The 14252-nt window shown below is 39.7% G+C and overlaps 1 protein-coding gene across 3 annotated transcripts in view; it reads left to right on the forward strand.

Moving 5' to 3' along the window:
• Positions 1–14252, forward strand: part of Sacm1l (SAC1 like phosphatidylinositide phosphatase) — a 62745-nt gene that overhangs the window by 20377 nt on the left and 28116 nt on the right. For all 3 annotated transcript variants that reach the window (XM_087560162.1, NM_001357497.1, NM_053798.3), the window contains 4 exon segments: positions 2176–2325; positions 7854–7913; positions 9485–9518; positions 13153–13254. In XM_087560162.1, the coding sequence (XP_087416288.1) occupies positions 2203–2325; positions 7854–7913; positions 9485–9518; positions 13153–13254 (319 nt within the window). In that variant the 5' untranslated portion in view covers positions 2176–2202.

Genomic DNA, 14252 nt, shown 5'->3' on the forward strand with positions numbered 1-14252 from the left:
CCTGTTCCTGACTACCAAGGTTAATTTTTTTTTTAATGTTTTGTTTCTTTGTGTGTGAATCAGTATATTAGGATTACTTATGTTGCTGAAGAGATGGCTCAGTGGTTAAGACCACTGACTGCTCTCCCAGAGGTCCTGAGTTCAATTCCCAGCAACCACATGGTGACTCACAACCATCTCTAATGGGATCTGATGTCCTCTTTTGGTGTGTCTGAAGACAGCTACAGTGTACCTATATACATAAATAAATAATGCTTTTTTAAAAATTAGGGTTACTTACATAGGCACAAAGGCAGCATACCAGAAAATATCTCTTCCACACTCAACACACATCTTACCTTCAGGGAGGAAGCAAACCGTGTTTGTTTCTACAAGACTTGGCTTTCCAAAACATAGGTCTTACCTGTAAAAACACCAAATCATAGCACTGTCTTACCAAGTAAAACTGTAAAATGTGCTGTTTATACTTTAGAATTTCCTTTTTCCTGATATATTAGTACATTCATTCTCCATGAGAAATAATACTTTAAACAAATAAAAACGAAGCTTAGAGTTCAGTCTTTAAAGCACTTGGCCTTGCCACCATGAGGGCCTGAGTTTGATCCCTAGAACTCCTATAAAAATCCAAACATGGTTACTCATGCAATCCAGTGATGATAGGAGACAGACACAGATGAATTCCTAAGCCTTGTTGACCAAACAGCCTCAACTAATCCATGAATTCCAGGGCTCTAAGAAATTGTTTCTCAATAAAGAGAGATGGTGGGGCCTGGAGAGATGTCTTAGTGGTTAAGGGCACTTGTTGCTCTTGTAGATGATATGGATTTGGTTCATAACGCCCACAGGGTGGCTCACAACTATCCATAACTTTGCTTTCAGGGGATCTGATGCCCTCTTCTGCCACTAGGCTCACACATGGTACACATACACACATACACACATATACACATACATAGATACACACATACATACACACACATACATACATACACACATATACATATATACATACATACACACATACACATATACACACATACATACTCATACATTCACACATACATACACATACATACACATACAATACATACATATATACATACATACATATATATACACATCCATACACACATACACACACATATACACACATACATATACATACATACATATATACACACATACATATACACATACATACATAACACACATACCTACATGTATGCATATGTTTTGCCTCTATATAGATAAAACATCAATACACACAAAATAAATAAATACAAATTATAAAAAAAGATAGATGGTATCCTAAGTAATAACACCCAAGGCTATTCTCTGGCTTTTATGCCCCCAACCCCCATGCAATGTCATACACACCAATATGTGTACATCCACATATGTGTTGTATAAATAAAAGTAACTGTATTCATTGTAACTACTTAGGAATATTGGAAAATTTCTTTGTGACTATTATGTTGTCAAACCATAAAGCTAAATTTTGTGATGTTTACTGCATGTTTTTTGCTTTTGCTATTCTGTGCTCAAATGTGTAGTATATACATTTGTGACATGTAAGTCTACATATTAATCATTTGATGACTACTAAACATTACCAAACCTTGGCAGTTTATTTTTTAAACAAGTTTTCTTTTTTTAAAAGTCAGTATTGTTTTTAACTGGGAAAACCAGCTAAAATTATAATTCCAAAATACAGGTAATACTTCTTTTACTAGGCTTTCTAATCTTTGTTTAATGAAAAATGATTGTTTTATTTCCTATCTGACCCAAACCAATGCAGTTTTCTGACAGTGAGGCGAGTGCTAATCTCTTGATTTGTTTGTTTCAATGCTAGTGAGGATGATGATGGTAACTGCAGGGTAGTGAAGGACAGAGAACCTAAGAAGTGTAGTACACTGAAGTCTGTGTTTTAACCTAAGGTGATGGTGTTTCTTAAAATTACTCTTCTGTTTTAAATAGTTGATACCAAAGGGAGGAAGCTGTACCTGAACCAAGTGTGTTTAGTAACCTGCAGTGTTTGTGGAATGTTCCCATGTCTGGCTGAGTGCTTATTTCAGTGATATTTAGTGGGACTGTTCTTAATTTTACTGTCTTCTCATGCTAATATATTTCTTTTCAACTGTGACCTGTCTTAAACCCTCCCTTTTCTTCTTACAGTTACAAGATAATAAAACTTTCCTAGCAATGCTAAACCATGTCTTGAGTACGGATGGATTTTACTTTTCAACAACATATGACTTGACCCATACTTTGCAACGGCTATCTAACACGAGTCCAGAATTCCAAGAAATGAGTCTCCTAGAAAGGGTAAGCTAGATCTTCAGGCATTTAATTTATTTTTAGTTGCTTTTAAAGGGGGCATGTCTCTTTCACCCATAATATTTATATTTTTTCCTCACACCCATGCTCCAGTCCTGGAGATAAACTTAGGGCCTCTTATGTGCGAGGCAAGCACTTTCCCATTGAACCACATCCCAGCTCTATTTTTATTTCCTCTACTCCTGACTGTATAGAATCTTATGTGTGGCTTTGAAAACAGCATACTTCAACTGTCTTATCACAGGCCTCACCGAGGGCCCTGCCCTGTGTACACACAGCCAAAATTGAGATAAATTGAGGCAAATACTCAAAAATCTAGTCACACAGATGATTAGATGAAAACTTTTCAGAATGTGTGTGGGCAGAGTTTATAATTTTTCATAAATATTTCCAGGCTATTAAATATAAACTTGGGTGTCAAGTCTTCAAGCTAGAATTGTGTTATGTACATCTGTGATCCCACTGCTCTTAGTTCAGCACTGTTAGCAACATAATTAAGCTTACAAAAATAAAATCAGTGTTCTAATAGACAATGGCCTGTCAACTGTGATGTTTTTAAGTAGAAGAGACAGCAGTTTATTGATTTAAGACTCTGAGCCAGTTATGAAGGTGCAGGCCTATACTCCCCGCCCTAGAGGTATACTCTTACTCTCCGTCTCATTCTGTTCTTACCCTCTCACATCAGGCTCTCACCCCAGGTTGGCCTTGACTTTTGAATTCTCCTACCTTAGCCTTCAATGGGATTACAAAGCCTGGGCTGCAGGCTTGCTAAGATGGGTATGCTTTTAATATTAGACTTGAAATGCCCCCAACTGAGTTTCTGCTGCCTAGGGACGTGGCTTTTTACTGCCTTGGTTTTTTTGTTGCTGTCTGTATAACATTGTCAGTCATGGACCATTTTGACTAGTGAAAATGATAAATGTCTCTAATTTAGTATTTTAACCGTGAAGAGTTAAGATTACATTGTAATCAAGTAAAATTGTATGTTGAGTTAGATATAAGGTAAATAATCAAGAAATTTGGGCTTTTAAACAAAAGAGACTGATGCTTTTTAAAACCAATTGCTGTCCTCCTTACGTTACATGTCTATCAGACTTCTCTCCTGTCTCTCCTGTGCTTGTTGTATGCCAGGAATATACTACTTAATGGGGACCCAAAATGAAAAACTGAAGCCCTTGTGCTATGGGAAGAGCCTTCAGTATACTTAGGTGATAAATAGTATAACCATTCACAAGCAGAGGTGACTGCCACTGGAAACAGGGTCAAAGCTTAGGGGATCCTGTAGGAAGGGGGGAGTCTGATTCTGCCTGGTAGTGCCAGAGACGGCTCTGCCAAAGAAGGAAAGAAAGAAGGAAGGAAGGAAGGAAGGGAGGGAGGAAGGAAGGGAGGGAGGGAGGGAGGGAGGCAGGCAGGCAGGCAGGCAGGCAGGCAGGCAGGCAGGCAGGCAGGCAGGCAGGCAGGCAGGCAGGCAGGCTGGCTGGCTGCTTTGGAGCTGAGGCTTATTAGTTCGATGACAGTGGGAGAGGGAAACTTTTGGCAAGGGAGTAAAACAGTTCCCTAAGTTGTAGGAGCTAGAAGCTATCTATTTCTTCTGTGACAGAAAGGGAAATTTTTTTAATGTTTTTTGGTTTTCTTTTGGACAAGAGCTCATTTTGTAGCTCTGACTGCCCTGAAACTCAACTACTAGACCAGGCTGGCCTTTGGCGCACAGAGATCCACTTGCCTGTGCTTCCTGAGTACTGGAGTTAAAGGTGTGTGCTGCTATACCCAGTGAGGGATTTTTTTTTTTAAGCTAAATAAAAATGTCACTTATAGAGAGCCATAAAACTGATAATTGAAACTTTTATCTTCAGACCACCAAAAATATACATTGAATGGCCAGTGTTTTTTCATAGAGTTAAGGACTTGTCTTTGTTTTGGTTCCTTAAATGTATTTTCCCTACTGTTATTTTATCCTTAAAGGTTTTTATTTCAGCTTCTTAAAGACTTTGATGAAGTCACGTGACAGAATCCTATGGCTTTTTTTTTTTACTTGCTTCCACTTATAATTCAACAGTAATTTTGTTTTAGCACTGTGCTTTTTATCAAGCTGTATTCCAAATAATTCAACTTTCTAGAAATAGCAAGTTATTATTTACATTTCACTGACTTATACTTAGTTCTATAATCATACTGTTATGCAATGATAATGATTAAGTATGGGTAGTACACACTCATTGGGAACACACACTAAAGGACATGCTACTTCACTGGTCATTATCCCATGGGTCATTCTCTATGGAGTGTAGCTCAGCACAGTGCTCTCTACTTAGTCCATTTGTTAAGCTGAGTAAGCCTAGGTACCTCTATACTTGTGAAGGATTGTTAGACTGCCAGAGGGGAGGTCAGACTTTAAGTAGCAGCTGCTTGATCTCCAGGGAGACCAAGCAAAGATTTGGCTCTGAGGTGGCTGTCACTGAAAAACTGAGTGGATAGCAGAAAGGACATGTGTAGAATTCTTTTACCTCTAAGGAGGTCAGGCAGAAGTGGGCAAGATGGAGTCCAAGTAGCTATACAGTAGCTATAGTGGGTCAAGTGTTGTCCTTGGGTGGCAATAGTGAAGACAGAGAAATGAGTGTAGACTCTTAGGGTGTTTATTGCTGTGTAGTGACACCATGACCAAGGCAACTTTTATAAAAGACAACATTTAATTGGGACTAGATTACACATTCAGAGGCTCGGTCCATTATTATCAAAGCAGGAAGCATGATGGTGTCCAGACAGGTACAGCAGTGGAGGAGATGAGAATTCTATATCTTATTCCAAAGAGAATCAGAAGATTGTGTCCCACGTTGCTAGGAGGAGAGTCTCAAAGCCCACCCCCACAGTGACACAGTTCCTCCAACAAGGCCATGCCTACTCCAAAAAGGCCACACTTCCTAGTAGTGCCACTGCCTGGGCCAAGCATATTCAAAGCACCACCTTCCACTCTCTGACCCCCATAGGCTTGTTCAAACACATGAGTCTATGGGGGGGTGTGGAGGGGTCAATCTAAACATTATGCATTGTGCAAAATACATTTAGTTTAACTTCAAAAGTCCCCAGTCTATAGCAGTCCCAACAATGTTAAAAGTCCAAAGGTCAAAGTCTCTTCTGAGATTTATTCAATCACTTAGTTGTAATCTACTATAAAGTCAAAATCAAAAAGCATATCACTTACCTCAAACATTACAGGATATACATTACCATTCCAAAATAACACAGTGAGAAAATATTGGACCAAAGAAGACCAAAATCCAGCTGGGCAAACTCCAGACTCCACGCCTCCTTGTCTGATGTCAAAGCGCTCTTCAGACCTCCAGCTCCTCTCATCCTTGTTGACTGCTGTTGGCAGATCTGGCATTCAGCAGCAACAAACTTACTCTCTGGTTCCACTCCCCATTGGCAGCTTTCCTCAGCAGGTTTCCCGCAGCTCTGGCATCTTTAACGTCTTGGGGCCTTCAAGGCAACTTTAGCTTTACAGCTTCTTATTCCAGTGTTTGGGATCCACACATGATCTTCTGGTGCCTCCAAAGGGCTTGGGTCACTTCTTCAGCTTTGCCCTCTGTAGCACTCTAGGCTCTGACTGACTCCACTCCCTGCTGCTTCTATTCTTCGTGATCATCCCTTGGTACTGGCATTTCCAGTTCGCTGCTGCAACCAGGTGCCACCAGTAGCCTCTCATGGGTTCTCTTCATGGTGCCAAGCCTTAACTTCTTTGCAAGACCCCTTCAGTCTTGGGCCATCAAATGCAAATGGATTTCCCTGGCTTCTTTTAGTGCCCAGCCTCAGCTGCTCTTCATGATCCCTTCATGCCTTCAAAACCAGTACCACCTGGGTGACTCTTATACATTACCAAATCCAGCTGCAGCAGGAGGTACAACCTTGACTATCTCTTGTATACAGCTTCTTTGTGTTCTCAGAAAACATTTCTCAGACAATTTCACCTTCATAATGTTGATCTCTTCTTAATCACTGCTAATCCTTAACTCCAGCTAACCAACATCAATTGTCCCAGTGGTCCCTTCTATTCCTGACTAGAAATCCAGAGCCACGTGGCTGAAGCTGCTGAGTTCTGTTGCTTGCTGGGGCCTCCTTGTTCTATCACATTTCTGTTTACCAACTCCTTCCCTTTCTCTGTAGCTTAACCTTGAACTCAAGAGATCTGCATGGCTCTATCTCCTGAATGCTGGGTTTAAGGGAATGTATCACTATGCCTAAACCTGCCTTGCTCTCTACCAGTCTGCCTTGAACTCCGATCCACTTGTCCTCTGTCCTGGGATTAAAGGTATTATACCTGGACCTACGCTATTCATGGCCACTGTTTCTCAAGATTTGGTTCACAAGTGTGCCCTCCATTTCTGAATTGTAGTTCATTCCATATTAAAAGTCCAAACTATTCTTTGTTCAACTGTAAACACAGACAAAAAGCTTAGCTAGGAGAGATCTTGCACTGAGATCACCACTCCCTTGATCTCCTAGAACAGAGGATTCAGCTCCATTCTACTTCCTGGTGCCCTTTCATTACTTGAACCACACATTTTGTACTTTTTAAGCTTGTTACACTTGATCAAAATGTTGTTCTTCATGAGAGTTAACCAGAGGACAAAGTCTATGCTGGGTGTTTCTGAGACTTCCTTTGTCAGTGCAATTAGTCTGAATCTCTTCACCTTAGCCTCAGACAGACTTTTTAGAAAGGCAAAAAGCAGCCACATTCTTCACCAGAGTATAACGAAAACAGTCTCTGGGCCACATATTGTCATTTTTCTCTTCTGAAAACTCGTAAGCTCCTCATTCCAAATCACCTTTAGCACAATGTCTTCCGTATTTGTACTAGGATGGCCCATCAAGCCCCACTTAAAGGCATTCCACTGTTTTCCAAATCCTTATCCCTCCAAATAAAAACATGATTAGGTCTATACAGCAGAACCCCAGTCTGTGGTTCCACCTTCTGTCCTAGTTAGGGCTTCTATTGCTGTGAAGAGTCAAGGAAACTCTTATAAAGGACAACATTATCATCAAGGCAGGAAACAGCAGCGTCCAGACAGACATAATACTGGAGGAGCTGAAAGTTCTACAACTTATTCCAAAGGGAACCAGCAGAAGACTGTGTCCCATGTTGCAAAGAGGAGAGTCTCAAAGTCCCACTGTGACACACTTCTTCCAATAAGGGCATGCCTGCTCCAAAAAGGCCACACGTCCTAATAGTGCCACTCCCTGGGCCAAGTATATTTAAACCACCACAAACTCCAAAAGAGATTTAGCTCTTGGCCAGTGATTACCTAGAAAGGTGGGAGAGGATACCCAGAGTTTCTGTGAGTTATAATGCAGAAGGAATGGGAAGAGGAGGAGCAGATTTGAAGTGAGATGTGTTCTGTCAGGACATGTCAGAGACAATCATATTGGCCACCAGGTAGAGGCATTGATGGATGTAATTGTCTATCTTAGAATACTTCTCTTGCTGGAGATATTTCATTAAGTTTCAAAACTTCTCTCAGGCAGATCAGCGGTTTGTATGGAACGGGCATCTGCTCAGAGAACTGTCTGCTCAGCCAGAGGTAATGTACTCCAACTCTGCTTCCTTGTCGTAATACATGCCTGGATGTGTACTGTAAAATGACTGACCACTCACTAGGGGCGGGTAAATAGTACTAATCTAACCGTAACACAGACACTTGACCGTGCTTGCACTCTCTTACAGTTCTGTGCAGAAGTCTAATCTTGTATTGTGACAAGATGTTTGAGAAGTGTTTAGGCTCAGGGGTCAGAACTTTCAGTTCATTGTCTGGTGACTCTTTTGCTTGTGGGCCCTTTTGGCAAGAGAACATCCAGGGAGCAAATTGCTCACCTGATGTAACCAGTCAGCAAAGGGAAATAGGCTAGGGTACCAGTACCTATATAAAGGCTAGCTTTTAATGACTGTCCTTCCTCCACTAGACTGTACCTTCTAAATTCCAAGAGCTTGTCTGGCCAGTTGCCAAGCTTTTAAAACATAACTTTTTAGGGACACTTAGGGTACAAACCATGATACTTATGAATGGAAGCCTTAAAACTTTTCTTTCTCTAAGACAGCTGGAACATGGCCTGAAAACACAGATTTAGATTACTCCAAATTCCATGTTTCAACGTTGAAGCAGTTTCATGAAGTTTTTATAGTTTTATAGTATAATGAAAAGTCATAAATCAAGGCAAATTTAAAATCCGTTGGTGCGTACACCAAAAGGGAGTTACACAAAACAGCAGGAAGCTTTTTTATAGACCCAAGATGCTATCCGATGACATTCTTAGCTTTTAGGTTAGTGGAAGCTAGTGATCTGTTAAGTTAATAGATTCCAGTTTTAAAAAAATCTATTATTCAAAAAATGTCAGTTCTGACACAGATTTGTTCCAGAGGCTAGGACTAGCCTAAGACAAGGTAACTAGCTTCTGTACCTGTAACAGTCCAGTCTCTCCAGAGAATGCAGTTCTAATCAGTCAGCCAAACACAGCTTCTATTCACAGTCCTTAGGCCAGGTGGAAACTCCCTAACTCACTACCAGCCTTCATTGTTATACCAAAGAGGTAGAGCATATACAAATTTACATTATATTTGTAGGAATGTTTTGTTTTCTGCCCTTTGCTATCCCCCTCCCCCTGCCCCGAGACAGACAGACACACAGACAGACACACAGACAGACAGACAGACACACACACATACACACACACACACTTTGGTAGTTGGGATTAGAATCATTAGCATGGTCAGTGTTTCTAGAAGTAGAAGAGTTATAAGCAAAGACTTTAGAAGCTTCATGTAGTTTTATTGGTGTTTATCTGTGACCATTTAAACTCTAATGATTACACTGCCTTCTTATCTGCAACATTACAGACATTTCCTCAACATTAAAAGCTACATATATTTTCACTTCATGACTGTGTATGATTGATTGCCTGTGGTGCTGCTGGTTTATTATTTAAGGTGTGCTAAATTTTATTGTTTGGTTGGTTTCTCTAGCTGGCCTCAAATTCACAGAAGTCTGCCTTCCAGGTGCTAAGAATAAGGGCATGTGCCACCACCACCTGGTTGGATGGTTGGTGGGTTGGTGGGTTGGTGGGTTGGTCCTGAATACACTGTGTATCTTCTTTCTAGGTCCATCGGTTTGCTCTTCCTGTGTTGCATGGCTGTATCCTTATCTGAAAGTTTTACACCTTAGTTTCTACAGTCTTTGTTTACATTTTATTTTACATGTTTGAGTATTAAAAATGTTTAAATTTCAGGACAGATGCAGAGTCTCAAACGTGATGTGGGATGACTATTTCAGTATTATTAGATATTGCTGTTCCTGTACAAATGTAAATCCTAGCACAGATGTAAACAGCTCCTCCCCCTTTTAGATTTTTGTCTCTGCAGAATAAATTGCCATGTTTTGCTCAAGAGCTTAGGGGCTGATGGCTTTAAAAGAAAGATGTATACTGCATCTTATTCTTTTGGAACAGTGAATTACACAAGAGTAGAGTGAACCTACTTAAATGATGCCTTTCCTTAATGTTAAAAGAAATCAGATTAAGAACTACAGTCAACACCAACTTGAAAAAATTTTAAATTATCATTTGAAGAATGCTAAAAATATGAAAGTAGAGTATAAAGAATATCACTTGGAAAATTAAAGTGTAATACAAAACAAACATTAGTTATCTAGTTGTAGATTCATTTTAAGAACACATTCTAATCAGAGACATCATAATAAAGTAGGAACTCCCAGTGAATCGGCTCCTGAAGGGGCGCATATTCATGATGATGTATGTATAGAGTTCAAAGGACAACTTCAGGTACCTGGTTTGTTGTTTTCACTATGTGGATCCTGGGATGGAGCTCATGCTGTTTAGCAAGCACTGTAATCCATTTGAGTCATCTTTCTGGCCTTACAGGTATAAATATGTGGGTGGTCAGGGTGGGCGGCTGGCCTGCCTGCCTTCCATCTTTCCTTTCTTCCATCATTGGTTTAGTTTGTGTGTGCATGTGCATACTTTGGAGGTCAGAGGACAATTTTCAGGAGTCTGTTCTCTCCTTCTACCTTGTAGGTTCCAGGGATTGATTGAACTTGGATCCTTAGGCTTGGCGCTTTATCTGCTGAGCCATCTCATCAGCCCTTAGATGGCATTTCAGTCCATGAAATGAGATGGGATTATTAAAGGGAGATAGAAATGTAGATAGAAAACAAGCTTAGAGAAAGAGAGTATACCATCAGCATAGTGAGAAAATGCTAGAGCCATGTACTGTAGGCCTCAGGATAAGGATCTTCTAAAAATGAACCACAGTGAGTAAATTGAAAGGGAGGATTGTAGAGTTGCTTCAGGTTTTGTCTGTACAGCATAGACCAGTGAGGGAAAGTAAAAGCAAGTGAGAGCAGTGTCCTGGAAGCAAGTGAAGACAAGTGTTTCCAAGAACAGTGACAGCTGCTGAGACATGTTAGTGGTTCAATATGACAACTCAGGAAGGAGGTTATGTTCTGTTTCCGTCCTCCTTCTCCAAATGAGGAAATTAACAAATTCTGCTAAGAAGGTTTTAGAGAAGTTGGGAGTGGTAAACGTGGATACTGGAGGCTTACAGATTCTTTTTTTTTCTTGGATATTTTATGTATTTACATTTCAGATGATATCTCCTTTTTCCCCTCTCCCATACCTCCTCCCTGTGCTTCTATGAGGATGCTCCCACTCCCACCCACCCATTCCCACCTCAACACCCTGGCACTCCCCTACACTGGGGAAATAAGCCTTCACAGGACCAAGGGCTTTTCCTCCTATTGATGCTGGACAATGCCATCCTCTGCTACATATGCGGCTGGAGCCATGGGTCCCTCCATGTGTACTCATTGGTTGGTGGTTTATTCCCTGGGAGCTCTGGTGGGGTCTGGTTGGTTGATATTCTTGTTCTTCCTATGGTGTTGCAAACCCCTTCAGCTCCTTCTGTCTTTTCTCTTAACTCCTCCATTGGGGTCCCCTTGTTCAGTCCAGTGGTTAGCTGTTTCATCCTCATCTGTATCAGGAGGGCTCTGGCAGAGCCTCTCAGGAGACACCCATATCTGGCTCCTGTCAGCAAGCACTTCTTAACATCAGTGACTCACAGATTCTTATCATGCTTTATGATGAGTGAGTCAAATTATATTAAGAAAAAGATGTTACATACAGCATACAACAAACCTAAACAAGTGAGCAAAGGTAAATGATATGACACAGTGAAACAGTAAAACTTGTTACCCTCTTATTGCTTCCATGAGTTGGTAAAGAGGATAAGCTAAAATACTTCCCAAGTCCATTGACATTTCTCCATAGTATCAGATGGTGGATATAATTTGATCCATGCTCACACACTTACACAAAGAGATGTTTGTTGAAACTCTGGTTATGACAGCCTAAGCCAGAAATAACAAAAACCAACTTGATGTCTGTCCACAGCAGAACAGATGACTAAAGTAGTACATTCTTTCTGCTATGTGGCATTTCTGTATTATCAGCCCTATATAGACTGAGGGGAGAAGGCTAACAGTTTGAAGCCAGGCTGAATCATAGTGAGACTTTGTCTGAACTAGACACCCCCATCTCACACACACACACACACACACACACACACACACACACACACACACACACACGCAACCAACCAGTAGTATATTTATGAAGAGGATGATTAAATACTATAATAGTGGATGAACCTCAGAAACATGCAGAGCATGAGAGGCCACAGGAATACCTACACTGTAATGCAAAAAGGTAAAAAGCTGTCCAGACTACATCCATTGTGTAGTGGTAAAACGACAGCCAAGCAAGGGAAAGCAGTGAGTGCTCACTTCACAGTGGCCGTAAGAATCTGATGGAGAGAGCTCAGCATGCTTCAGAGACGCACTTGTGTGCAAAGGTTTTATTTTGATCAAATAGATTTGACTTAAAAGCCACCATTTTAATCAGGTCTCATTGTATAATTCAGTCACTGGTATTGAAGAAATGATTTGGAGAAATCCCAGGCTGACCTTGAACTCTGCTTCTGAATATGATCTTGAACCTTGTTTCTCTGAGTGCTGAGATCCCACGATTGCATCAGTACATCTGGGTTACGTCATGCGGGGATCAGACCCAGGTCTTCATGCATGTTAGAAAGCACTCCACCATCTTACTTTTTTTGCATTAATTTTTTTCCAGTTTTAGGTTCACTTTTATATTTCAGAGAAAAAGCAGTTATAATTTGTTTCTAGATTAATATTTTGATCTGTAAATATTCATATACATGTATATGCAAGTCTACATATACAAGTATAATTATATATATTATATTTTTCTTTACAATAGCTTGGTGTTTTTTCTTTCATTTAATTTTTAAGGTTTTACTTTTTGCAGTGCAAAGGATCGAACTTGGGGCTGAGCTATGCTCCTAGTTCCTATTCTGTTTTCCATTTCTTACTTGAAGATTAATTTCTTTTATCAGATTCCTGGTTTTCATTCAGGATAGGGTTTTAGTTATATCATTGATACTTAGTTTTATACTTTTAGAAAATAGTTGAAGATATCAGGGAAAGGAGAAAATTAAATAGAAAACACTAGAGAAGTTTTAAAATATTCTGCCCACATGTCATTGTAGGAGAACTGACTTGACAGATTTCACAGTTGGAAATGAGGATCCTCAGGGTTTGGAAGTAGTCATGATGAACCAAAAAGACTTGCATATTCTTTTTTATTTCCTCCTGAAGACAATTCATTCCTGTTAAATAGATTTGTATTGATTCTGGAAATATTTCTATGTTACATTTTCTTAATATAGTTAAGTTATTACTATGCATTCATGTTCTATTAACGGGAAATATTTTGATTGGATTCTCATCTCCCGGAGGAGTTGTTTCAGAGCCGGTGTGCGTTATTATGTGAGAGGTAAGAATCATTTCATGTCAGCACAATTGGGCCATATCTGCTATTGTTTAGTTACCTTAAATGACTTACCCTTGACCTTTTATATCTTGTGTTATTTGATGCCCCTGCTAACATCCTCTCTCACTGTAATTAGTAGGTCTTCTGTGCTTCTCTCTAGCTATATAATTAATTTGAAATGTTAACATGGCTTGTGGGCCATTAACTGTCTAAGAACATGTTTATTGTGTGTCTGAAAGTGTGCTGACATTCAGTAATAACATTCAGGCCAGGTAGTATTTCTCTTACTATTCTTGGTTTCATTGCTTGTATAAAAGTAGACATTTTACTTTATGACGTCAGTTTGTAAATTTTTTTTTACATTTTGAGTATCCTATAGGCTGCGCACTAAAAGTATGCTAATTTGCTCAAACCAAACTACTATAATATGTATTAGAGTTACTGTGATTATGAAGATTCCCCAGCATTCATTTTGCTTTCATCCACACTGTGTCAGAAATTTGTCGTATCACTATTCAACAAATAACTCTAATTTTGAGCCCAGAATGTTATATAGTAAATATCTTATTAATCTTATTACAGATGCTATAGTACCACTAAAAAGCCACTAAGAATGGTCTCAACCAAATTAGAGTTAGTATCTCCTTAACTACATATTCTCGAATTGTTAAGCATTGAATACATATTTTAAATATGAATTTTATTTTTAAACTGGTGGAAAATTTCCACTTAATCTGCTTGGTTCTTTGGTGGGGGGTTCTTGTTGTCGTTTTGATTTTATTGTTTTTTTTTTCCTTTCAAGTCAGGGTTTCTGTGTGTAGCTTTTGACTGTCCTGGAACTCGATTTGTAGACAAGGTTGTTCTCAAACTCACAGAGCTCTCTACCTGTCTCTGTCTTTTGAGTGCTAGGATTAAAGACATGTACCATTACTGCCTGCCTTCCTCTTGGTTCTTATTCCTCTGTCAGATGATCAGATATTAATTTCTTGTTTATATAACTC

This window comes from Rattus norvegicus, chromosome 8 (genome assembly GCF_021556685.1).
Source record: "Rattus norvegicus strain SHRSP/BbbUtx chromosome 8, alternate assembly SHRSP_T2T, whole genome shotgun sequence".
Lineage (NCBI taxonomy): Eukaryota > Metazoa > Chordata > Mammalia > Rodentia > Muridae > Rattus > Rattus norvegicus.